The 27,395-nt window shown below is 47.7% G+C and overlaps 1 protein-coding gene across 3 annotated transcripts in view; it reads right to left on the reverse strand.

Annotated features, from left to right (window-relative positions):
* PRRC2C (proline rich coiled-coil 2C) overlaps window positions 1-27,395 on the reverse strand; it is a 1,097,702-nt gene that overhangs the window by 14,053 nt on the left and 1,056,254 nt on the right. For 2 of the 3 annotated variants that reach the window (XM_069232016.1, XM_069232015.1), the window contains exons 33-34: window positions 1,002-1,131; window positions 351-587 (exon numbers count right to left, since the gene is read on the reverse strand). In XM_069232016.1, coding sequence (XP_069088117.1) covers window positions 351-587; window positions 1,002-1,131 — 367 coding nt within the window. The remainder of the gene's footprint in view (window positions 1-350; window positions 588-1,001; window positions 1,132-27,395) is intronic. The other variant, XM_069232017.1, reaches the window with a different exon arrangement.

A 27,395-nucleotide genomic window follows, 5' to 3' on the forward strand; every position in this document is an offset into this window, starting at 1 on the left:
ATTTGCAGTCACTTTTCTCAAAAAGGCAGCCTTGAAAGGGAAATGTTAGCTCATGAGGACCCACTGTTCCAAACCGGTTAGGAGTTACCTTAGAATATTAAAGGTTGACCACATAATAAACTTGGTGATCTGTGGCTTGAGTATCTACAAAGCCAAGGATGAAAGATTTTTGTCTTCACTATGAACAAGCTGAGGACAAAAGAGCTTTGGAACAAGGCACTCCCTGTGGGGGCCAGAGCCAGTGCACACTGCAAGTATGCTCTCCTGTAACCAGCCTGAGGCTCAGGGAGCTTCACTGGGAACCACACCCATGGTTCAATCTAAAATGCTCTCTTGTGCAAAGCACTGACCTTCAAGTCTTGTTCAGCCTTCATCGAAGGGTGGGCAGAGCTGGCTCTGACTCCCGCGGGTGGCCCTGGAGGTCCCCTTGCCACATGATGCAGGCGAGGGTGGTTCATTAAGCCCGGGGTCATCGAAGGGGACATCTGGTTTGGGAGCGGCATCGGAGGCCTCTGAACAGGAGCCGGATAGGTGTTCGCATGCGCACCTCTCACCATCGGAGGGACCAGACTGGGCTGGGGGAGCATCTGAGAGAGAAGAAATGTGAATGTGACTATTACAAACCAGCCCACTGCTACATGGTGGTGCATGCCATTAGAAAGTTGATTAGGATATAAAACACAACTATCTGCTGACACATTAAACAGGCAGAGGTCCGTACTGCATGGCAACACCAAGCTAAAAAGGGGAAGGACTAATGTACACAGCATCCAGGTTCAGAACCAAGAACAGGCCACACTCTGAACAAGAGAAGCACCCCCAAATGCACATGCCACTATTTCAATGCAAACTCTTACACAAACACCATGCAATTCAGAATGTTAGGAGTGCAATTACATAGCTCAAAATAGCGATTCAATATTTGTGTAGACCAGTCCTGCACACATACATGATGTACAGTCCACAAGTACTTGCTCTGAATGGTCTCTCTTTTCACTTACTTGCGGAGTGAACTGAGCTGGAAAAGGCTGGCCCATTCTCACACCACCAGATGCCGATGTAAACTGGTGCTTTTGATAGACCATGCTGTTCATTTTACTAGATTGGCTGTTGGGACTGGTAGAACTTGCCCTAGGAAGAAAAGGTTTCCTATCCGTTAAACCTCGATCGCTGTTTCAAACATTTTTATGATGGTTAAAATGGAAAAAGACAACATTGTGAGAGAAAGGTTAGTCCGCTACCCTAGTTCTTCATAATGGTCATCTTGGTTAAATTCACAAAAAACTATAATCTCTCTTCCAGTGTGAATGATCCCGGTCACTTTCCACAAACAAATCTATTTTTAGAACAATTCATAAAATGCCCATCTGAGTTCTAATTCCCAATATCCTATCATTTTAAAAACACTCAAATGTTAAATATAATGTGGAAAATCTGGCCTGTTAAGGACTCATTTTCCTTTATAAAAAGAAAAAGAAGAAAATAAAAAGAGCAGATAGTCAACATCTTCATACCAAGCAATGCCACATCATCACTTTAAGGTAAGGAATGTATAGTGTCAGTGCACTTCAGTGACATTAGACTTCAGTTAATTTTGAACGCCCCATCATAGAAAGGAACTTGAACACTATTCTCCTATTCAATAACCTGACTTCATGGAGGAGATCGCTGAGTTATGAATTTAACGAACATACCAACAACGAAGACATTTTTATAAAGATTGTCTTTTCATAATGAAATCCTCATTAATATTCATACACACACAAAAGGCTAGAATAGCAAGCTCTTCCACTACCCCCAAATTAGAGGTTAGCTGGGAAATCAGCAACTTCATGGAGGAGACCGCTGAGTTGTTTATGAATTAAACGTAGATCGCAAAGACGAAGAAACTGTTTATAAAGATTTTTTCATACTGGAATTCTCATTAAGATTCATTCACCCACCCACAAGGCTAGAATAACAAGCTCTTCCACTACTCCAAAATAGAAGTTAGCTGGGAAATCAGCAACTTAGAAAATAAACATAACCATAAACGTAGACTATAGTGGTAAGCATATCCCTAAACTGAGAATGTAAATAAAGGGCTATATTTTACCTGGTTTATTAGAAAAATACATTTGTAATTTTATATTTTTAGGGATAAACTATTCTTTGATGTAACCTGACCTACTAAAGGGTCACTTTGAGTCTTCATCGAATGTTTGGAAAATATATGGATTGACTTTAGGGTGGCTGACTTACAGATATCTGTTAATATGACATTTCCTAACTAGACAGTAGATGTTACTACGAGTTACTCTAGGCTATCAAACAAGAGATTTGCTAGCTGGTAAAGTATGATAGATGACACTGTGCATCTGGCTACTGTTTGTTTTCAAGGAGACCTACCTAGCTCTAAGTGGTCCATAAGTACAAGTTACTTACCTTCGGTAACAAAATATCTGGTAGAGACGTATTCTAGTTGCAGATTCCTTACCTTAGAATTTCCCCCAAGAGTCAGACTAGATCTGGAGATTTTTCTTTGAGCAATACCCTTGCGCGTCAGTAGGTGGCATCAGTCAACTCCGTTTCTTTTAACGACTTTCCACGCCAAAGCGCAGAGCAGGTAAGAACACTGAGTTTGGTGCGGCAGAGCTAAGGACCTGAAAGGGGAATCCCTGTCCCTAGAAATCATTTTGCAAGCGGGGAGGATGGGTGGGCAGTAAGGAATATGCAACTAGAATATGTCTCTACCAAATATTTCGTTACCGAAGGTAAGTAACTTGTACATCTGATAGAGACTTCTAGTTGCAGATTCCTTACCTTAGGACAGATACCCAAGCAATGCCATCCTCGGAAGTGGGCTGCGAACCAAGATCATACCAGGAAGTCCTGCAGGACTCTATGACCAACAGATTCACCATGCCACAAATTTATTCCAACGAGAGCCATATACAGTTTTGGTGGAGGGCGCCTGGCTGCCAAGGTAACATCGCAGACTTCTGGTGGAAGATCAAAAGTCGTCAACTGTCGCTGCTCAATCTCCACGCATGAAGGCGGAGGTTGGACAGGTTTGGGTGAAGAACCGTCCCCTGTTGCGGCGACAGAAGATCCACCTAAAGAGGCAGTCTGAGTGGAGGATCGATGGACATGCTCAATAGCTTTGGATACCAGACTCTCCATGCCCAGTCCAGAGCCACCAAGATGACTTGGGCCCAGTCGTTCCTGATCTTCTTGAGAACTCTGGGCAGAAGTGGTATAGGCGGAAAGGCATAAAGGAGGCAGAGTTCCACTTGAAACGAAAAGCATCTCTGAGCGAGTGCCGCCTTGGAAACTCCTATGTGCAAAACAGCTGACATTGCATGTTCCCAGCAGAGGCGAACAGATCTAACCAAGGATCTCCCCACTGCTAAAAGAAATTGCGCCACCTCCGTATGGAGACGCCATTCGTGATCAGCTGTGCATCGATGGCTGAGTTTGCCCGCTCTGGCGTTGAGAACCTCCAGATGTTGAACCACCAGGATAATGCCCTGATGTTCCAGCCATTTCCAGAGGCGCAGCGCCTCCTGACAAAGGGTCCAGGACCGTACTCCGACCTGTTTGTTGCAGTACCAAATGGCGGTAGTATTGTCTGTGAACACCTGGACTACTTTCCCTTTGAGAGAGGGAAGAAATGCTTTCAACGCAAGCCTGATCGCCCGGAGCTCCAGAAGATTGATATGGAGCCCAGACTCCACCTCTACCATGTGGCCACCCCAACCCAGAAGTGATGCATCTGTCACTATAGATTGATCTGGTTGGGGAAGGGAGCGGGATCTGCCATGAACCCAATGCGGATTCAAACACTACCACTTCAGGTCTTTCGCAGTCCCCTGTGAGATCTGGAACATGTCGGAGAGATTCCACTGATGGCACACCCACTGGAACTTCAAGTCCCACTGCAGAGCCCACATATGCCATCTGGCATGTGTTACTAGCAGGATGCAGGAAGCCAAGAGGCCCAGCAGCCTTAGAATCACCGAAACCCAAGACCGAGGCCGAAAGAACGGAATCGTAGCCTGAATGTCTTGGACTCGCTTTTCGGGAGGATAGGCCCAAAACTGCACTGTTTCCAGAACAGCTCTGATGAAGGAGAGCATCTGAGAGGGAGTCAGGTGTGACTTCAGCACGTTTATAGTGAACCCCAGCGTGCGCAGGAGGTTCGCCATAGTCTGAAGGTGGGAGATGACTTTCTGGGGTGAGTCCGCCTTCAACAGCTACTCGTCAAGGTAGGGGAAGACTGACACCCCTAACCTGTGCAGATGAGCTGCAACCACCTCCATCACGTTTGTGAACACCAGAGGGGCGCTGGTAAGGCCGAAGGGGAGCACGCTAAACTGAAAGTGCTCTTGACCTACCATGAATCGTAGGTAACGTCTGTGGGTAGGCAGGATGGGGATGTGGAAATAAGGGTCCTGGAAGTCCAACGCTACAACCCAGACTCCTGGGTCCAAGGCAGACAACCTGAGCCAGGGAGAGCATTTTGAATTTCTCGTTCTTGAGGAAGTAATTCAGGTCCCGAAGGTCTAGGATAGGACGTATGCCCTTGTCCTTTTTCAGCACCAGAAAGTAGCAGGAATAACCACAACCTACTTTGGGCACAGGAACTTTCTCTATAGCTCCCTTGGCCAAGAGAGCTGCGACTTCCTGGCAGAGAAGTGCCAAATGATCCTCTGGAAGGTGACTGAGAATGGAGGCATGGCTGGTGGAGCAGATTCAAAAGGGAGGGAGTAGCCCTTTCAAACGATCTGCAAAACCCACCTGTCTGTTGTGATGGATTCCCAGTGGGGCAGGTGATGGCAAATCCTGCCACCTACTGGATGGGAGTGAGGGGATGGACTAGGAGGGTTTGTAGGCTGCAGCAGGGGCAGAGGTGGACTGGGACGACCTCTAGTTCCCTGTCCCAAGCCCACGTGGGATTCCACGTCCCTGGCCACGCAGAGGCTGGAGAGCATGGGTTGCACAGTGGCTGGGTGGAGGACGTGACAGGGAGCCCCTTCTGTGGCCATGAAAGGGGCGAAAAGCGGACTGCGGGGGGCAGAGGAAAGACCAAGGGACCAAGCCATAGCCTGGGAATCCTTGAATCTCTCCAAGTCCGAGTCCACTTTGTCGCCAAAGAGACGGGAGCCATCAAAGGGCATGTCGATGAGGGACTGTAGGACACCCCCAGAAAAACAGAAGTGAGCAACCAGGCGTGGCGTCTCAAGGCCACCGTCGTAGCAACCGATCTGCCCAAAGAGTCATTCGTGTCCAGCCCACAACGGATCGTGAACTTTGCTGCATCTCTCCCATTGTTCACAGCTTGGGAGACGATAGCATGGGCCTCCTCCGGTATCTGCGGCAGGACTGGCGCAACCGTATCCCACAAAGATTGGGTATAGTGGCCCAAAAGGCATGCAGTGTTCACAGACCGCATTGCGAGACTGAAGGAAGAAAGCAACTTCTTACCAAACTGTTCCAGCCTTTTAGATTCCCTGTCCGGGGGTGCGAAACAGAATGTGCCTGAAGAAGATTAAGCCTAGATGACAAGACTCACAGGCGTGGGGCAGGAATTTAGGGGCGTTCGGAGCGGGCCAATGGCAGCGTGTGATAGTCCTATTCACAGGAGCCCCTGTGTTGGGTCTGGACCAAGTACCCAAAAGGAAATCGGTGAGGGCTTCATTGAATGGCAAATGGGGTTCTGATGTGGAAGCCCCAGGCTGAAGCACCTCCGTCAGGAGATTGGACCTGACCTCTACAGTAGGAACCTCAAGGCCAAGGACCTCACTTGCCTTACTGACCACCATACCATAAGTTGCTCCCTCCGCCGTAGCCAAGGTAGGAGGAGACAGCATGTCAGCTTCTGGAGAAGTATCCAGACCACTGGCTTCGCCCAATTCCTGAGCCTAGTCCAAAGATGGGTCATCCTGGTATTCATAAGGGTCTAGGGACTCCTCCAATCCCTCCCCGAATTCGTACCCATAGTAAACTGAATCCGACCTGGGGCGAATAAGCCTAAAAGAAAAAGGCAGCGTCGGCTGACGCCACTCCAAGTTGTCAGGGATAAGGATCAGGTCGACGTCGATAGTGGGCTCTATCCACATTTTCTTCTATAACTTTTTCCAGCGATGGCAGATTTTTTTTAAAGCAATATGCCGTTACGTCTGCTGCACTCTTCTGGTTGTGAGAATATATAGGGCTTGTAGGATCATGAAGAACTCTAGGTACCCAGAGCCAATTAATGAGCTGCACCCTGCAATGGGTTTTCATTGTATACCCGGTATACAGCAATGGTGAAATATAAAGAGCGAAAAACAGTTATCAAGGACACCTTTGCATTTCCGAAATGGGCTCAAGATAAGGTGTTAAGAAGCAGTGGTTATTTGCACATCTCTGAATTCCGGGGTTCACTTAATAGCATGTGAATTACAGGGCATTCCTCAAATAGATGGATGTCTTTTTTTTTTTTTACACACTGTCTTACATTTGGAAGGAAAAAAATGTAGAGAAAGAAAAGCGGCAATAACGCTTGTGCTTCTATTCTGTGTCTCCCCCCCCCCCACCCCCCCAAGTCTACAGATAGAAATGGTACCTCACTTGTGTTGGTAGGCCTAGTGCCCGCAACAGGAAACGCAACATGGACACATCACATTTTTACATTGAAATCTGATGTTTTTTTGGAAAGTGCCTAGCTGTGGATTTTGACCTCTAGCTCAGCCGGCACCTAGGGAAACCTACCAAACCTGTGCATTTTTCAAAACTAGACACCTAGGGGAATCCAGGATGCGGTGACTTGTGGGTCTCGCAACAAGTTCTGTTATACAGAATCCTTTGCAAACCTCAAAATCTGGCATAAAAAACACTTTTCCCCTCACATTTTGGGAGTGGAAAGTTCTGTAATCTGGGAGGAGCCATACATTTCCTTCCACCCAGAATTCCCCACCAAGCCTCTCGATAAAAATGGTACCTCACTTGTGTTGGAAGGCCTAGTGACCGCGACAGGAAACACCCCAAAACGCAACATGCACAGATCTTTTTACATCGAAAACACGTATTTTGGGGAAAGTGCTTAGCTGTGGATTTTGGTCTTTAGCTCAGCCGGCACCTAGGAAAACTTACCAAACCTGTGCCTTTTTTAAAACTAGACACTACGGGAACCCAGGATGGGGTAACTTGTGGTGCTCTCAGCAGGTTCTGTTACCAAGAATCCTTTGCAAACTGCAAAATGTGGCCAAAAAAAAAGAAAAAAAATAAACACCTCAAATTTCTGTCATAGAAAGTTCGGGAATCTCAGGGGAGCAGCAAACTTCCTTCTACCCAGCATTCCCTCACATCTCCGGATAAAAATGGTACCTTACTTGTGTAGGTGGGCCTACTGCCCGCAGCCATCTAGGGAAACATACCAAACCTAGACATTTCTGAAAACTAGACCCCGAGGGAGTCCAGTGAGGAGTGACTTGCAGGGATCTCCCAGGGTTTTCTGACCCAGAATCCTCAGCAAACCTCAAATTTAGCTAAAAAATTAAAACAATGTTATTTTTTTTAATTTTAAAAATTGTCCCCATATGTGTGTGTGGGATCACCGCATCAGCAAAAATGTCCTACCACCCAACGTTACCCTCAATCTCCTGATAAAAATGATACCTCACTTGTGGAGGTAGGCCAAGTGCCTGTGACAGGGAATAGCCAAAAACATGTCAAAATTGAGGGAGAACCAAGGTGGGTCCAAAAGGGCAGTTTGAAGAAAAAAAAAAAAAAAAGTTTTTAGATTGACAAGTGGGCCAGACTTTTTATCGGCATCGAAGCGACAATGCCGGGTGGTAGGATTTTCTTGGGTTCCTGGAGATTCCAGAAGGTTCCATCACAAAAATATGGGGAAAATGTGCAATTTCAAGCAAACTTGGAGATTTGCAGGGCATTGTGGGTAAGAAAATGGTGTGGGGTGCATGTGAAGCACACCACCCCGGCCTCACCCAGATGTTTAGTTTTCAGATGTGTCTAGGTCTCATAGATTTTTCTAGATGACAGCGTTCTAATGTCCAAAAAGTGCAGCCCTCACCATTCCAAGTGGGATGATTTTGAGAGTTAGCCAAGCTCTCATGGCCCAAATGTAAAAGCAAAACCCAAAATAATCAAATGGCCTCTTGCTTGCCTTTGGGATAAGATCTTTTAGTGTGCAGGCGGGACAGCTGAAAGAATTACCAGTTTCAGTTGTGGTGGGGACATACCCATGCCCATACTGGTTGGTACCTCCACCCCACTATTATTCTTTTTTTTTTTTTTTCCTGGCATCTAGTAGGCTTTCACCCCCCGCCAACCGGGGAGTGGATCAGGAGTAACTGCCTCATCTGCTCACTGGTGGGCAGAACAACTTTGTCCCCATTTATTTGGGTGGGGGAATTGGCCATACCTCCACCCTTTAATAAAAACATACAAATTCTTCCCTGGTGTTTAGTGGGCTTTCTGCCACCTTCGGAGGCAGATGGGCCTTACAATAGTAGGGGGGCAGAAATGGCCCACAGTTATGTGCCCCCCCATTTGGAGGGAGGGGGGGGTGAACCCTTGCCCAAGAGGCTGCCCCCCCCCCAAAAAAAAAACTGATAATCCCCAGTTGTAGCAAAATGGCTCCTCCTTGCAATTACACCCCGCGCCCCCCACACACACACTTTGTCTGATATCGATGCTGACTTGAGTGTGCTGGGATCCTGCTAACCAGGCCCCAGCACCAGTGTTCTTTCACTAGAAATGTACCATGGCACACAGGTAAGTCCCTTGTAAAAGGTACCAATGGTACCAAGGGCCCTGTGACCAGGGAAGGTCCCAAAGGGCTGCAGCATGTGCTGTGCCACCCTAACTGATCCCTCACCTAACACATGCACACTGCCATTGCAGATTGTGTGTGTTGGTGGGGAGAAAAAGGCAAAGTCGACATGGCATCCCCCTCAGGGTGCCATGCCCACAAAATACTGCCTGCGGCATAGGTAAATCACCCCTCTAGCAGGCCTTAAAGCCCTAAGGCAGGGTGCACTACACCACAGGTGAAGGCATAGCTGCATGAGCAATATGCCCCTACAGTGCCTAAGTCTATTCTTAGACATTCTAAGTACAATTGTGGCCATATTAAGTATATGGTCGGGGAGTTGTCAAAACAAACTCCCCAGTTCCATAATGGCTACACTGAATACTGCAAGTTTGTATCAAACTTTGCAGAATAATAAACCCACAGTGATGCCAGTGCTGGATTTATTACAGAACATTTCAAGTTCTAGATAGATCAGATTTTTCAGAATGCGCAAATAATAGCTAAGGAGTCCCACAGGGTTCCTCCCTTAGCCCCGTTCTGTTTAACATTTATATGAGACCCCTGGCAGAAATAGTTAAACCTTTTGGATTAACCTTAGTGTCATATGCAGATGACACACAGCTAGTCGTTTCTCTATCTAATGACTTCTGTAGCTCAAGTACATGAATTGTCCCCTGCCTTCAAGCCGTGGCAGCATGGATGGCCAGAAGTAAATTGAAACTTAACGATGGGAAAACAGAGGTGATGATACTTGGGATCCTTACACCCCCCCCTCCCCACCCCCCAAGGATTGATTAAAAGTCTGGGTGTATGGCTTGATTCCCAATTATCAGTGACTCATCAAGCCAACAAGATAGCTGTGACTTCCTTTGGTATCCTTAAGCTTTTAAGGCGGGTCTTCACAATTTTACCTTACAAAAATAATTATTATACAGGCACTGATTATTTCACGATTGGACAATGGAAATGCACTGTTTCTTGGTGCACCAGGATATGTAATTAAAAGACTACAGACAGTTCAGAATGCCTCTGCGCGTTTGCTGCTGAAAATCCCCAAACACCAATCTATAAGAGCAGGAATCGCCTCACTTCATTGGCTTCCCGTGGAGAAGAGGATACAATCTAAGACACTGTGCCACATTCATAGAGCACTACATAATAAAGGCCCAGTAATGCTGAGGACTTTAGCCTCCTATGTCCCTAATAGACCTCTTAGATTTGTATCTGTCTATCTTGCAGTGATTCCAAAAGTAAGGTAAGCTAGATAGGGAGCATGTCAGCCATGAACTGAATTTTCGCAAGGCACTGAAGGCTTAGCTATTTAAGTTGTAACTCCTGCTCTTTCATTTTTCTCACTACTACTATTTTATTTATTTTTTGCGCTGGGAGGCCTATGGGATAACATAACCTAACATAAAACATAACAACATAAAATTAAAAAATGCAACCAGAGGGCATCTTAGAGATGACCCCTGTATTTTACCCAATCCTTCAGTGCAGGACTGACTGATCTGTGCCAGCCTGCCACTGAGAGATGAGTTTCTGACCCCCTGGGGCGAGTGCCTTTGTGCTCTTAGAGGCCAGAAACAAAGCCTGCACTGGGTGGAGGTGCTTCATACCTCCACCCCCTGCAGTAACTGTAACACCTAGCAGTGAGCCTCAAAGGCTCAGGCTTTGTGTAACAATGTCCCAGAGCACTCCAACTGGTGGAGATGCCCGTCCCCCAGACACAGCCCCAACTTTTGGTGGCAAGTCCTTCTCAGCAAGGTCCAGCCGTAAGGTGTCCAGAGCTGAAGGGACCCCCTCTTTGGAAAATCCTCCATCTTGTTTTGGAGGATTCAGCCCAATAGGGATAGGGAAGTGCTCCCCTCCCCAAAGGGAGGAAGCACAAGGAGGATGTAGCCACCCTCAAGGACAGTAGCCATTGGCTAACACACCCCTAAATTCAGTATTTAGGGGCAACCCTGAACCCACGATTCAGGATTCCGGACGACCTACAAATAAGGACTGCTGACCTGAAAACCCTGCAGAGAAGGAGACAACTGCTGCTTTGGCCCCAGCCCTACCGGTTCAACCCCAAACACTCCGCAACACAGGGCCGTTCAGGTGCAGAGGTCAAGGAGGGGCCCAAATAACATAGGCACCTATGGAGATTAGGGGTGCTCCTGGTTCTAGTCTGCTAGCAGGTAAGTACCTGGGTCATCAGGAAGCAGACAGGGGTGGGGGGGGATGGTGGGGGATTTGTAGAGCACTGGGTGGTGGGGGGAGTTCCCAAACAGGCACACAAAATATACCGTCAGCGGCTCAGGGGCGGCCTGGTGCAGTGTGCAAACAAGGCGTTGGGTTTTGTATTGGAATCAATGGAGAGACCTGGGGGGGGTAGGGGGGGTCACTCTGGCAATGCAGGCAGGGCTCAGGGGGGCTTCTCGGGCCAGCCACCAACTGGGCAAGGATGAGGGCCGCCTGCTTGTCACTCCTGCACCGACAGTTGGCATCAGTGTGGATTTATTGTGGTGAGAAGTTTGATAGCAAAGTTCCCAGTATTCAGTGTAGCCATTATGGAACTGTGGAGTTCGTGTTTGACAAACTCCCAGACCATACTCTCTTTATGGCTACCCTGCATTTACAGAATTGGCTTAGACACTGTAGGGGCATAGTGCTCATGCAACTATGCCCTCCCTGTGGTATAGTGCACCCTTCCTTAGGGCGGTAAGGCCTGCTAGAGGGGTGACTTACCTACGCCACAGGCAGTGGGTAGGGCACTCTGAGGGGAGTGCCATGTCAACTTAGCTTGTGCGTGCGCCGATGGGGAGAAAGACTGAGGCAGTGTGCATGTGCTGAGTGAGGGGTCACCAGGGTGGCATAGTACATGCTGCAGCCCTTAGAGACCTTTCCTGGACACAGGGCCCTTGGTACCAGGGGTACCATTTACAAGGGACTTATCTGTATGCCAGGGCTATGCCAATTGTGCAAACGATGGTACATTTTCAAGTGAAAGAACACTGGTGCTGGGGCCTGGTTAGCGTGTGTGTGTGTGTGTGTGTTTTTTGGGAGGACAAGCCCGAAACTGCACTGTATCCAGAACAGCTCTGATGAAAGGGAGCATCTGAGAAGGAGTCAGGTGTGACTTTGGCATGTTGATAGTGGACTCCAGCGAATACAAAAGGTTTGCCGTAGTCTGGAGGTGGGAGACTACTGTCTGGGGCGAGTTCGCCATCAACAGCCAATCGTCAAGGTAGGGGAAGACTGGGACCCCCTAACCTGAGCAGATGAGCTGCCACCACTACCATCACTTTCGTGAACACCCGAGGGGCACTAGAAAGGCCAAAGGGGAGCACAGTAAACTTAAAGTACTCGTGACCTACCACGAATCGTAGGTAACATCTGTGGGCCGGCAAGACAGGAATGTGGAAGTATGCGTCTTGCAAGTCCAACGCTACCATTCAGTCCCTGGGATCCAGGACAGATAGGACCTGAGCCATGTCAACATGTTGAACTTCTCCTTTTTGAGGAAGAGATTGATGGACCAAAGATCTAATATAGGCTAAAGACCTTTGTCCTTTTTAGGAACCAGAAAGTAGCTGGAATAGCAACCACAAACTACTTCTGGCAACAGAACCCTCTCTATAGCTCCTTTGGCCAAATGGGCTTGGACTTCCTCGCAAAGAAGCACCATATGATCCTCCTTTATCCAATTGTATGAAGGTGGCATGGCTGGAGGAGATGTCTCGAAGGGGAGGGAGTAGCCCCTTTGGACAATTTGGAGGACACACCTGTCTGAGGTAATGGATTGCCGTTGGGACAGGTGATGGCGTATCCTGCCACCCACTGGCTCCTAATGTACCCACGGACTAGGAAGGCTTGGAGGCTCAAGAGGGGGCAGGAGTGGACTGGGGACCCGCTGGCTCAATGATACCCGGGGGAGTGGGATCCTGCATCCACGCAGGCGCTGTACAGCAAGCACGGGTCAGTGGCCAGGGGGGAAAAGGACGCGGTTGGGTGCCCCTTCTGTAGCCACGAAAGGCGGACTTGCTGGGGTCTAGGTGTGGGCGCGAGGCCAAGGGACAGGGCCGTGGCTCGGGAATCCTTAAATCGCTCGAGCGCCAAGGTCACCTTGTCTCCGAAGAGACGTGTGCCATCAAAAGGTATGTCCATCAAGGATTGATGGACATCCCCTGAAAAGCCAGATGCTCTTAGCCAGGCGTGGCGTCTCAATATCACCGTAGATGCAACCGATCTGCCCAGAGATTCGGTCGTATCCAGCCAACAACGAATCATGAACTTCGCTGCATCCCTCCCATCTGTTACGGCTTGGGAAAGGACAATCCGGGCCTCCTCTGGAACTACAGGCAGCACTTGTGCTACCTAATCCCAGAGAGTATGGGAATAGCAGCCCAAAAGGCATGATGAATTCACGGACCGCAGCGCTAGACTGTTGTAACAAAACAACTTCTTCCCCTAATTATCCAGTCTTTTTGATTCCCTATCTGGTGGTGTGGCAGGGAACGCGCCAGATGAAGAAGCCTGGATGACAAGGCTCTCAGGCGTGGGGTGTTGGGTGAGAAATTTGGGGTCTGACAGCACAGGCTGATGGCGGCAGGCAATTGTCCTATTCACAGGAGCCCCCTGTGCTGGGTCTGGACCAAGTACCCAAAAGGACATCTGCCAGTGCTTCATTAAATGGTAGAAGGGGCTCAGAAGAGGAAGACCCCGGCTGAAGCACGTCAGTTAGGATATTAGGCCTAACCTCCAGAGAAGGTAGCTTGAGGTCCAGGACCTCAGCCGCCCTTCTCACCACCATGGACTAAGAAGCAGGACCGTGAGCGCCCCGGAGTCAAGTGTCGGGCCGCAATGAGCTTTAGGGACTGGTCCCTCAAAGCTTTCGGGTTCATGGACTGACACTCGCAGCACGACTTCAGGTTGTGATCGCGCTCCAGGCACCAAAGACACACGAGGTGCGGATTCATCACCGACCTAGTTCGGTGACAGGAGTCGCAGGGCTTGAATCCGGTCTTGCAGGACATCCCTCAACGGATCCATGAACTTGTCAAAAACTTTGACAAAAGTGTCGACGTAGTAAAAAAATGACTGAGGTAGCGCTCTCAGATCTGCACGTAGGCTGGCGCGGAAAGAAAAGAACTGACGTCAGGGTGGCGCTGCTCATATATGACCGCGACGTCATCACGGCGAGCATGACGCTCGCAGAGTTGACCGACGCCACCTGACGGCCTGCAGAGGTACTGCTCGAAGAAAAATCTCTGGATCCAGTCTGACGCCTGGGGAAATTCAAAGGTAAGGAATCTGCAACTAGAAGTCTCTATCACATTTGGCAGTTAACAGCGGGATACACAAACACCCAAGTATGTGCTGCAGCCAGTAGCTCTCTCACAAACTTTGTAACGTGGCTCATCACGAGGACAGGAGACAAAGGCTTGCTCTCAGAAATGTATATGTTTTGAAACCAGCTGACAGCGCCAAATCACCAGCACAAAAAAAGATGGAGAAAGAACTGGAACTCACTTTCACTCCCAAAGAGTAGTTTAATATTTCACACAGGGCTACAAACATCTCACTGCAGCGGCAATGGAAGCACTGCTTAAAATAACGCATTACTGGTACTATACCCCCACGAGGATGGCACAAATGGAGCCGCGGCAGTAGGGAGGCTTGGTGGCATGATTGTGGCCATATGGGTACCTTGACACACCTCCTGTGGTGCTGTCCCAAACTTAAACAATAGTGGGATAAGGTTCTAAGAGATGTTAACAAGATGTTTGATACAAATGTCCCAACTACAACCTACTGGGTCTTCCAAATGTACTAACCTATCACCTCCAATCGGATAAAGGTAAAGCTATCACTGTGGCATTGTGTGCAGTGCAGCACGTTATCACCTCTAAGTGGGGCACTGACTCTCCACCCACTCATGGGGACTGGCTGCACTACTGTTGGGACATTATCACCATGGAAAAGCTTACTGCTTTAATTGAAAATAAACTGCTGAAATTTGATAAGCGTTGGGGTACATGCCTCTGCTTTTTCTCACATGACTTCTGTAAGGAAATGCCTCCTTGGCATGGTTACTCCCTGACTTTTTGCCTTTGCTGATGCTATGTTTTGAATTGAAAGTGTGCTGAGGCCTGCTAACCAGGCCCCAGCACCAGTGTTCTTTCCCTAACCTGTACTTTTGATTCCACAATTGGCACACCCTGGCATCCAGGTAAGTCCCTTGTAACTGGTACCCCTGGTACCAAGGGCCCTGATGCCAGGGAAGGTCTCTAAGGGCTGCAGCATATCTTATGCCACCCTGGGGACCCCTCACTCAGCACAGACACACTGCTTGCCAGCTTGTGTGTGCTGGTGAGAACAAAACGAGTAAGTCGACAAGGCACTCCCCTCAGGGTGCCATGCCAACCTCACACTGCCTATGCAGTATAGATAAGTCACCCCTCTAGTAGGCCTTACAGCCCTAAGGCAGGGTGCACTATACCATAGGTGAGGGCACCAGTGCATGAGCACTGTGCCCCTACAGTGTCTAAGCCAAACCTTAGACATTGTAAGTGCAGGGTAGCCATAAGAGTATATGGTCTGGGAGTCTGTCAAACACGGACTCCACAGCACCATAATGGCTACACTGAAAACTGGGAAGTTTGGTATCAAACTTCTCAGCACAATAAATGCACACTGATGCCAGTGTACATTTTATTGTGAAATACACCCCAGAGGGCACCTTAGAGGTGCCCCCTGAAACCTTAACCGACTATCTGTGTAGGCTGACTGGTTCCAGCAGCCTGCCACAACCGAGACATGTTGCTGGCCCCATGGGAGGAGTGCCTTTGTCACTCTGAGGCCAGTAACAAAGCCTGCACTGGGTGGAGATGCTAACACCTCCCCCAGGCAGGAGCTGTAACACCTGGCGGTGAGCCTCAAAGGCTCACCCCTTTGTTCCAGCACCGCAGGACACTCCAGCTAGTGGAGTTGCCCGCCCCCTCCGGCCACGGCCCCCACTTTTGGCGGCAAGGCCGGAGGAAATAATGAGAATAACAAGGAGGAGTCACTGGCCAGTCAGGACAGCCCCTAAGGTGTCCTGAGCTGAAGTGACTAACTTTTAGAAATCCTCCATCTTGCAGATGGAGGATTCCCCAATAGGATTAGGGATGTGACCCCCTCCCCTTGGGAGGAGGCACAAAGAGGGTGTACCCACCCTCAGGGCTAGTAGCCATTGGCTACTAACCCCCCCAGACCTAAACACGCCCTTAAATTTAGTATTTAAGGGCTTCCCTGAACCTAAGAATTTAGATTCCTGAAACTACAAGAAGAAGAAGACTGCTGAGCTGAAAAACCCCTGCAGAGGAAGAACAGAAGACACCAACTGCTTTGGCCCCAGTCCTACCAGCCTGTTTCCTGCCTTCCAAAGAAACCTGCTCCAGCGACGCTTTCCAAAGGACCAGCGACCTCTGAATCCTCAGAGGACTGCCCTGCTTCAAGAAAGACAAGAAACTCCTGAGGACAGCGGCCCTGCTCCAAAAGAACTGCAACTTTGTTTCAAAGGAGCAGATTTAAAGACCCCTGCAACTCCCCGCAAGAAGCGTGAGACTTGCAACACTGCACCCGGCGACCCCGACTCGACTGGTGGAGAACCAACACCTCAGGGAGGGCCCTCCGGCGACTCCAAGACCGTGAGTAACCAAAGTTGTCCCCCCTGGGCCCCCACAGCGACGCCTGCAGAGGGAATCCCCAGGCTCCCCCTGACCGTGACTGCCTGAACCTAAAGTCCCGACGGCTGGAAAAGACCCTGCACCCGCAGCCTCCAGCACCTGAAGGAACTGAACTTCTGTGCAGGAGTGACCCCCAGGAGGCCCTCTCCCTTGCCCAGGTGGTGGCTACCCCGAGGAGCCCCCCCTTGCCTGCCTGCACCGCTGAAGAGACCCCTTGGTCTCCCATTGAAACCTACAGAGAACCAGACGCGTGTTTGCACACTGCACCCGGCCGCCCCCGCGCTGCTGAGGGTGTACTTTTTGTGCTGACTTGTGTCCCTCCCGGTGCCCTACAAAACCCCCCTGGTCTGCCCTCCGAAGACGCGGGTACTTACCTGCTGGCAGACCGGAACCGGGGCACCCCCTTCTCTCCATTGAAGCCTATGCGTTTTGGGCACGTCTTTGACCTCTGCACCTGACTGGCCCTGAGCTGCTGGTGTGGTAACTTTGGGGTTGCTCTGAACCCCCAACGGTGGGCTACCTTGGACCCAAACCTGAGACTTGTAAGTGATTTACTTACCTGATAAACTAACAATAACTTACCTCCCCCAGGAACTGTGAAAATTGCACTAAGTGTCCACTTTTAAAACAGCTATTTGTGTTTTATGTGAAAAGTATATATGCTATTGTAATTATTCAACGTTCCAAAAGTACTTACCTGCAATACCTTTCAAATGAGATATTACATGTAGAATTTGAACCTGTGGTTCTTAAAATAAACTAAGAAAATATATTTTTCTATAACAAAACCTATTGGCTGGATTTGTCTCTGAGTGTGTGTTCCTCATTTATTGCTTGTGTGTATGTACAACAAATGCTTAACACTACTCCTTTGATAAGCCTACTGCTCGACCACACTACCACAAAATAGAGCATTAGTATTATCTCTTTTTGCCACTATCTTACCTCTAAGGGGAACCCTTGGACTCTGTGCATACTATTCCTTACTTTGAAATAGTGCATACAGAGCCAACTTCCTACAACTTCCGTTTATTTTCCTGCCCAACCTACCTCTGTGTTTTCAGGCTTACACAACAGGAGCCTGGTCTTGGCTGCCAGGATGGAGAAGGACCACCTGAATCGGACGCTTAATATCACCTAATTAACAGCATGACCGCCTGAACGGAGAAGAAAACTCTTCTTTCCTAGGTCTCAACCAACATCTGTTACCCTTCCTGACCCTTTCCTTGGTTGTGGTAACGGCCCTCCCTTCCCTACCTTCACCCACGTTCCCCCATTTTTCAAGACTGCCCTGTTCTGTACCTCACTTGCCTACAGATGTAGGGGAGTGTATGTTGTACCATTAACATAGGCCTAACGCTATAGGCCCTAGACTCCTCAGTTTAGTAATCTATCAGTCATTTTAAGAAAAGGACTACATTTGAGAGTCCACCAATCAGGCAACACCACCCTCTAGGACTCCTGAGAGCAGCTCTAGTCCCTCAGATTTTCCTAGCACTAGTGCATAGCCATAATAATATTAATAATAATAAAGCAGAGAGGTAATGGTGAGCTTCTCCAGGGAGGGGGGTGGGTCGCATGTAAATCTATGAAAGAATCCAATACTGGAGAACTATATTTACAGGTAAGTAACTCATTTTCTTACTCCCATATTAGAACGTTCATAAATTCACTTGCTTGAATCAGAGTAGTAAGCAGCAGTGATGCACACTGAAATATAAACTATGATTGTTTCAAATGAAAAGAACAAGATGCATAAACAAACATGTACACATAAGGCAGTCTAAAAGCCATCTATATGGACTTGTTACTAGAAACAATATTGTATATCAGCATTTCATCTTTGGTAGATTTCAAAATAAACAATGTGCAGATCTAACCTTAGGATGGCGGTGTGGTAGACATAGTTCACCTTTACTGGAAAAGATGTCTAAGGACTGTCTGGCCCACAGCTACTTCTTCTTGAGGTGCTGCATCCAGGCAGTAATGTTGGTTGAATGTGGGTCAGTGACTCCAGGTTGCTGCCCTGCAAATGTCCTGGAGTGGCACTCCTGCAAACAGTGCAGTAGATGTTGATACTGCCCTGGTAGAGTGAGCACGAACGGAAACTAGTAGCGGCTTGCCTGCTGCTTGATGGTAAAGCCAGATTGTCCATGAAATCCATCTTGCAACGTTTTGCTTGGAAAGAGGGTGACCCTTTGTAGGTGCACTGCAAGCCACAAGCAATTTACTAGACTTGCAAAGGATTTGGTCCTAGCCAGATAGAACTTTGTGCATCTTTTTACCTCTAATGAATGAAGAGCCCTTTCCACTGCAGTTGTAGGGTTTGGGAAGAAGGTCTTTAGGACCAGTAATTCATTGATATGAAAGTCCTAGGGAACTTTGGGTATAAACTGTGGGTTTGTGTGTAGAAGTAGTCCATCTTCCTTAAATTGTAGGAAGGGTTCTTGGATAGACCGTGCTTGATTCTCACCGACTCGCCTGGCTGATGTGAGAGCTATTAGAAGAGCTATCTCCCATGGAAGAAATTTCAGAGTAGCCCCGTGGATCGGCTCAAATGGTTATTTCATGAGCTGTGCGAGGGCTATGTTGAGATTCCAGGCAGAAGGAGGAGGTTTGAAATGTGAAAAAACCCTGAATAAGCCCTTCAAAAATTGCTTGATAATTTTGGAGGACCACAGAGAAGGTGAACTGCATGAGCACCTACGCGACGAGATAACCGCCGGATGAACCCTAATGGAGGAACAAGCTAGACAAGAACATGTTAGATGTAATAAATATGGCAATATTTGTTCTGGTGAGGACGATACAGGATGTATCTGCTGTTGGCAACATAGGCAGAATCTCTTCCACTTACATGAGTAAGTTTTATTAGTGCTGACTGCTCTGGCACTGGACAGTATATCTCTACACTCCGGGGGGATGCCTAGATGTCCAAACTCATTGTACTCAGGAGCCATGCTGATAAGTGTAGTGATTCTGGATTCAGGTGTAAGACTTGCCCTTTGCTCATTGTCAGCAGATGCGGAAATATCTTCAGTGGGATGAGGCTTCAGTGAGAACAGGAGAAGCTCTATGAATGCTGTTGAGTCCAACTTGGAGCTATTAAGATCAGCGTGCAGAGTTACATCTTCATCTTGGTAACAACCACTAGATTCAAGGGAATGGGCGGAAAGGCATAGGCAAAGATTCCACACCATGCCATTGAAAACACAATCCACCGTAATCCCTAATCGTGATGTCAGCATTTGGTATTTGACGTGTTGGAGAATAGGTTGAGGTTGGGCGTCGCCGGTTAAGAGAATATGTGGTCAACTGTTCGCCGATCCAACTCCTATTCGTGGCAGACTGATTTTAATCTGCTGAGAGAAAGTGCTATTTTGTTTTGCTTGCCTGGGATATGGTCCACTAGCAGCAGTACCCCATGTTGCACGGCCCATTCCCAAATGTATTGTGCTTCTCAGGAGAGAAGTAGGGATCTTGTACCTCCTTGCTTGTTCAGGTAATGCATTGTGTTCTTGTCTGTTCATATTAGCACTTTCAAATTGACAGTTCTAGGAAGTAACGCCTGCAAGGCTAGATGTACTGCCTTTAGCTCTAGGAGGTTGATGAGTAGTAACCGAAGAGGCAGTGGCCATTTGCCACTGATTCGTAGGTCATGCAGAAACACTCCCCAACCTTTTAATGAGGCCTACATGGTGATGACCCAGAGAGATGGCTGAGGTTGGAAATAGAGGCTGATCTATAGATGATCCTTTTGAGTCCACCAGCCCAGAGCTTTGATTAAGGGCGAGATATCTTGACTTGATCGCCAAAGCTCCCTGTGGCTTGAAACCATTGTAGGCAGAGCTGTTCCTGGAGGTGACACATTTTTAGCCTGCAAAATGGTACTAGCGGGGTGAATGAAGACATCATCCCCAAATACATCTTGTAAAGGTATACTAAAATGTATTTTCATCTTTGAACTCACTTTGCTAAGGCCGTCGGCTTTTGAAGTCTCTCTGTAGTGGGGCAAGCTATGTTGGAATTGGTGTTCAGGTTTGCTCCCAAGAAAGTTAACACATGCGATGGGTGAGGATTGGACTTTTCTCAATTTATGGTTATGCCCAAGCTGCTGAGCAGGGTAATGCACTTGTGTTGACTAGCGTATTGCTGAGAAGGTCTTTGCTTTTTTCAGTCAGTCGGCCAAGTATGGGAATACTTGGTGCCTTTGCCTTCTCAAGAATGCGGCCACAGGTGCTAAGCAATACGTAAATGTCCTGGGGGCTGATTTTAGACCGAATGGTACAACTTGAAACTGGTAGTGGCTGCCGGTTACTGTGAATCTTTGGAACTGTCTGTGGGAAGGATGGATTTGGATGTGAAAATATGCATCCTTCAAATCTAGGGTGGATAGGTAGTCTCCATGGTACAAACACAAAAGGACATCCTGTAGAGTTATCATGTGGACTGATTGTTTTTTTTAGATATGTGTTTAAGTCTCTGAGATCGAGGATAGGTCTCCAGACTTTCCATTTTTTGCAAACGAGGAAGAATCTGGAGTAAAATTCTTACCCCTGCTGAGACGGTGAAACTTTCTCTATTGTGCTTTCGAGAATCATCTTGCTGACCTCCAGTTAGAGTTGGCGGAGATACCTGGGAGTAGATTTGCCAAGAGGATTGTGAGGTGGCATTTGAACAAACTTCAGTGTGTGTCTGATTTGAACCAGTTGTAAGACTCACTGGTCTGATGTTACAGATTGCCACTGCTGGAGGAATGACAAGCTCTTGCCCCCCTAGTTTGAAGGGTGAAGGGATGGGGTAGCCGGAGCCTTGGATGGATCATTGTCTGCGAGTCGAGTTCTTCCCTTGACGAGCCAGTTGTCCTCTAGAGACGGTTCTACTGTTGGCCACTTGCGACTGTTGCCTCTGAGGATATTGGTGGCAAAATTGTTGGGAGGTGGATGTGTACGAGGAATATCTGTACTGTTGATAGCCTCCCCTATCTGAAGGCATCCTACATCCTCTGGTATCACAAAAGGAAGGCTTTCTAAACTGTAGTGTTCCCAAAATTTGGTAGTTTGTTTCAGTTTTGACTGCCTGAAGAACTTCATCAATATGTTTCCCAAAGAGGGCTTGTCCGTCAAAAGGAAGGTCTAGGTTTTTTTTCTGCACCTCCAAGCAAAAAGAAGTGGCCTTCAGTCAACCGTGTCTTCTAAGCCCAGCAGCCCCTGCTAGCTGACTGAACGCAGTGGTGGCAATATCAATCACCCAGTCAATCTCGGCTGATGTGGGCTCTCCTTCCTGTAAGATTTTTCTAGCTTCCAGCTTAACGTCCTCTGGTAGCTGGTAGACATATGGGGCGATGTCAGCCCATAGCTGTCTGTCCTATCTAGCCAAGACCGCTAGAGAATTCGCAGCTCTTACCGTTAGACTAGACATTGAGGAGAAACGCTTGCCACTATTATCTAACAGTCTTTCTTCTTTATCAGGAAGCGCTGAAATTGCTATGGATGGATCTCTTTTGGGCCACTTGCGCTATCACCGAATCTGGATAAGGATGACCAGTTAAGCAGGCCAGAGCATCTTCCAGTGCTTTATATTTTTTTATCCAGATGCGGAAGTACTGCTGTGACTGTTGCTGGGTTCTGCATGACTTTCAACCTCTCTTCCCATATATGACTGACCAACGGCATGGAGCACACTGACTTTTGGAATGGCTCTTTGAAGTCATAAAAAACAATCCATTTGCTTGGATGGCATCAGAACAACAAACGTTTGGCAGCCCTTTCCAGCAGGTTGTGAGATCCTTCGATCTCCTCTGGAGGAGAGTCTACCTTCAAAGGTGAAGGAGATGATAGAGTTGGGAGGACATAATCAGCCTATTCTGAATGACTTTCTTGAAGCTCACTTTCCTCCTGATCTCCTTCTGAGATGTCCGTATCCTGAAACAGGGCTATACTACGTGTATAAACGTTACCCGATGGTAAAGATGTGGGCCTCTCAATTGGGGTGTTTACTTGAGGCGTTGCTGATTTTATCAGCAAAGTTGACTGAGGCACTGCTTCACCAGTGGGCGGGATTTTTTTTTTTTTAAATAGTCCGCCAACATGGCTTGCAAGTCTGTAATAGGGGAACTTGGAACATAGACCCTTCCCTCTTGCTGTGGTTGCTCTTGAGCTGTGTAATACTGTGGATCATTGTCCTCGTAGTATCCTTCTTCCTCATCTTGATATTTTACATTCAGCTGAAACGGACTATGTGCGGTTCCATAGGGTCCTTCATCAGATTTGTCACCCCCCCCCCCCCCTCCAGCAGGTGGGCTGGTATCAATGGGGTTATCTTGCTCGGGGAATTGTGCTAAAGGGTTATTTTGACCATTTCTAACCTTTTTTGCTGTTTTCTGCTTGCTGACAGGGGTCATCGACAAGCTTGTCGACTGTTGAAGACAAAGTCCTCGATGGTGCAGCAGGTGCACTCGTCACCAGTGGAGTTGCTATTATCGAAGACTTAGTGGATGAGGCCACTGCCAAGGAAGTCGCTGTTGGAAAAGATATAGATGTAGAGGCAATGGTTACCGTCAGCGTTGAAGATGTATAAGAGTTCATCAACGGTAGATAACTCGTCGCTGGGTATCAGAAAGTAGTGGGAATAACAACCACTACTTCTGACATCACAACCCTTTCTATGGCCACCTTGGCCAAGAGAGCCATAACTTCCTCGTAGAGCAAGACTAAGTGATCCTCCATCAGCCGTTCTTTTAATGGAGGCACAGAGGGAGGGAAAGACTGGAAGGGGCCCGTCTGTCTGTTATACAAGACCTATTTGTCTGATGTTATGGACCACTAGTGAGGGAGATGAAATTGAATCCTCCCTCCAACTGGACGCGTGTGGTCTTGCAGAATCATACTAGAGTGACATGGGTGACAAGGGTGCTGTGGAGGAGGGTGGGTTGGGTGGTGGATGACCTCCGGCCAGAACCTCTGGGTCTGAATGTACCATGACCTCGTCCCCACATAGGATGCTGACCTGACGGAGGATGGTGGCAGGTCTGTGGATGGCCTCAAAAAGAGTGAAAGACTGCTGGCGAGGGGGTCACCAAGAAGCCCACGGACCTGTCCGTAGCCCAAGAATCCTTGAAATGCTCCAGCGACAAGTCCGCCTTTTCACCAAATAGGCGGGACCCATCAAAGGGCATGTCCATAATGTGTGCCTGGACATCCCCCGAAAAGCCAGATGTACGAAGCCAGGCGTAGCGACGAAGGGCCACCGTTGACAAAATCGCTCTACCCAACGAGCCAGTCGTGTCCAAACCACACCTAATAGTAAACTTGGTTGCATCCCTCCCATCTTTGACTGCTTGTGAGTGTGTCTCCCACACGCCCTCTAGGACATGAGGCAGCACCTGTGCCACTGTATCCCAAAAAGTATGGGAAAACCAGCCCAATAGGCATGAGATGTTTACTGACCTCAATGCCAGGCTTGAGGAAGAAAACATCTTCCCAAATTGGCCCAGCCTCTTGGATTCCCTATCCAGGGGAGCAGAAGGGAAGGTGCCCTGGAAAGTGGAGGCTTGGTCCACCAAGCTCTCCAGGATGTGGTGATGCGTGAGGAAGCTAGGATCATTTGGAGCTGGGCTATGGTGGCAGCTAACAGTCCTACTTACGGGAGCCCCTATGCTGGGTCTGGACCACATCCGCAGCAGGACATCAGTGAGGGCTTCATTAAAGGGTAACATCGGTTCTGATGTGGAAACCCCTGGCTGAAGCAACTCTGTCAGGAGGTTAGCCCAACTAGCACCGTAGGCAGATCTTGGTCCAAGACCTCAGCTGCCCTACGCACCGCCACAGCATACAAGGACTGTCTGCCCAGCAGAGAACCAAGAACTCCCGAGGATAGCGGCACCGTCCAGAAGAAAACTCCAAAAAGGACTCCAGAACCACCCCGGATACGCGAGCCCTGCCCACTCTGCAGCTGATGCCCACGGCCTGAGTCCAGGTGGCCCGCCAGTCCAGAGAAAGTCCCCAGGCGATTCAGACCTCGAGACCACCCCTGGGTTGAACCCCTCCTGGCCAACACAACAACGCCTGCAGCCTGAATCCGGAGGACCCCTCTAACTGCAACCCGATCAGACGAAGATACGCTACGCCCATGGAGACACCTGCACCTGCAGCCCCTTGGCCTTGGGGAATCTGACTGACTGTCCAGCAACATCCAGTGGGCGCCTCCCCTACCTGTACAGCCTTTTGTTTCCAGGAACCAACACCCTAGACCCAGCCTGCCTCATCTTTTGTGACCCCGGGGGTCCCCCTGTTGAAAAGAATTGGGCACCCAGCTCTGTGTTTGCGCCCTGCACCTGGGCACCACTGAGGGTGTGTGTTTGGTGTGATCCTGTTGCCCTCCTCCCCCGTGCTGATCTAAAAACCCCTAGCCCTGTGTCCTGGAATCGTGGGTACTTACCTGCAATCTGCTTTCTACTGAACACCACCAGTCCTCACAGGATCCCATTTTAAATCAAACACCTTTTTTGACCTCTGCACCCAGCCGGCCCAGTGTTGCTGGTGATGCACTTTTAGGGCCAGCCTATGCTTTGGGCTGTGGACATTTTAACCCCCAAAGACTGGAATCTTAAGTTGTGTACTTACCAGTTAACTGCGCTAATACACCCCCCATCCCCAAAATCAGTACTCTATTGACTCCTATGAAAAATTGCAGTTTCAACTTTTGAAATTGAAAAGTGTTACTTGTAAACTGTTTTATCTACAAAAACCAAACAAAGTACACTTGATGCATATGCTTGATACCTATTGACAACTACTTACCTGCAACAAAGACCTCCTGGATCTAAAAGTAAAGTAACAAGATATATGTTTGCTACATAAACCAATTGGCCTGGAGTTAGTCAGAGTGTGGGTCTCATTTCTTGACTGTGTGTGTACAACAAATGCTTTGGACTACACCCTAATAAGCCTAATTGTTCGACCACAGTACCACATAATAGAGCATTAGTATTATTTACTTTAGCCTCTGGGGACCCTCTGGACTTTGTGCACACTATTCCTCATTTTGGAATAGCATATACAGAGCCATCTTCCTACAGGAAAGAGCCAGGGCCAGGGTTAACATCTTAAACTTCCTATTCCAAAGGAAGATGTGCATAACAAGAAGTTCCTAAATTGGTCTGAGTCTTCCATCTTTTCTAGGCAACAGAAAGCAGCAGGAGTAACACACACCTTCTTTGCCTGTGGATCCCCTCTATGGCTCCTTTGGCCAGCAGAGGCTGAACGTCTAAAGTGTATAACCAAGGAGGATATAACAGAGTAGCACATCAGGACTATCTCATGCTGTCAGTGCGTGACTTGCACAGAAGCAGTTCTGCAATCTGCAAACCATGTGACACCAAGTTTACCCAGATTTCACATACTGAACAAAGACACATGAAAATCTCTTGCTCATGCTTTCTGCATTTCATACTAAATATGAGTGCCCAAAGTAAGAAACTGAGTACTGTTACAAGGACAAGTAGTTAAGTTACTCTTAGGTACAACCTGGTACTATACATATGCCTTTCTGACAGACTCTGGCAACATGTTTTGAATGACAGTTTGTTGGATATCTGATGAAGACAACATTTGAACACACAGGTCCATGTAAGACTGAGCACAAACTTATATGAACTCAGGTGTAAAATATTTAAACAATATTTTTCAGGAAATGGTGTGTTATTACACAAAGCTGCATTGACATGAATTAGCATGTATACATGATTTGCAGTATTTCATTATTTTTGTGTTGCGTCTGAATGTTCATTATTTTTTTTCACAATAGGGCACTTGTGCAACCCCGGAAGAAGAGCCACAATAGCTTTGAAATGCACTGGGGATAATGATCTTACGATATGAAATTGAGAATGAATCAAACAGAAGTTATTTATTACTGGATAATTAAAAATATATTTGGCACCTTCAACATATGAATGACTGAAAGATCTTTAATACTGAACAAGCATGGTAACAGTGTAGTGTAGCACCAGGTCTAAGACAACACTACACCAAGGTGGAGTACAAACAATTTGTAGTAAATTGTCCACCATCTTGTCATCATGAGCCTTTGAATGACATAAGAATCAAACTAATCAAGACCTCCAGCCTGCTCCTTGGTAAACTCATAATGCGACAAAGGCAAAAGGGGGAAGACATCCTATTCTAATTGGGATTTTGGCACAATATGAAGCCTCTGTTGTAGCAGCACAGATGTTCCCTTTCTGTTCTGCTGTCCTCTGCACTTTATGTTTATTTTACTTTCTCTTTGCACCTCCATTCTAGTGGGTTTTTTCCTTGGCCAGCAATGAGGAAAAAGTGTTTACCTTCATAGGTTTATCATTGTCTACTGCGGGACTAATTCACTCAGTTGCACACCCTACCAAAGTGTTTAATTCTTGTAGGAGTTCCAAGTCAGTCAGGGCGTATAACTTGCTTCCACAAGGAAAGATCCAGCAATGCAGATGCTAACCTGATTGCTGGAGCTCGATTTAGGTACACATACCTGATTGTGTTTCAGGACACAGTAGAAACTGTTGAAATGATAACTAAATAAACGAAGTTCACAAGCAATCTGAAAAATGATTTGGTTTAAGGGAATCTTCCTTAAAGGACAGAGCAAAAGTAAGATACCTACCATTTTTGGACTCTCAAATGCATCTAGTAAACGAGGTAGAGAGATGGTGCATTATTTCGGAGAGAGAAAATGTCACTTCTTTGAAGGTATTCAGTATCACTACAAATAAATGATATCTTATGCAAAAGGATAACCTTTGTGGACAGTTATCCAGAAACGTATAAGTTTACCTGAAAGTGTAGTTTTACAGCTAGAGGAATTTTCTGGATTCACATGCTGTG

This window comes from Pleurodeles waltl, chromosome 4_2 (genome assembly GCF_031143425.1).
Source record: "Pleurodeles waltl isolate 20211129_DDA chromosome 4_2, aPleWal1.hap1.20221129, whole genome shotgun sequence".
In the NCBI taxonomy this organism is placed as follows: domain Eukaryota; kingdom Metazoa; phylum Chordata; class Amphibia; order Caudata; family Salamandridae; genus Pleurodeles; species Pleurodeles waltl.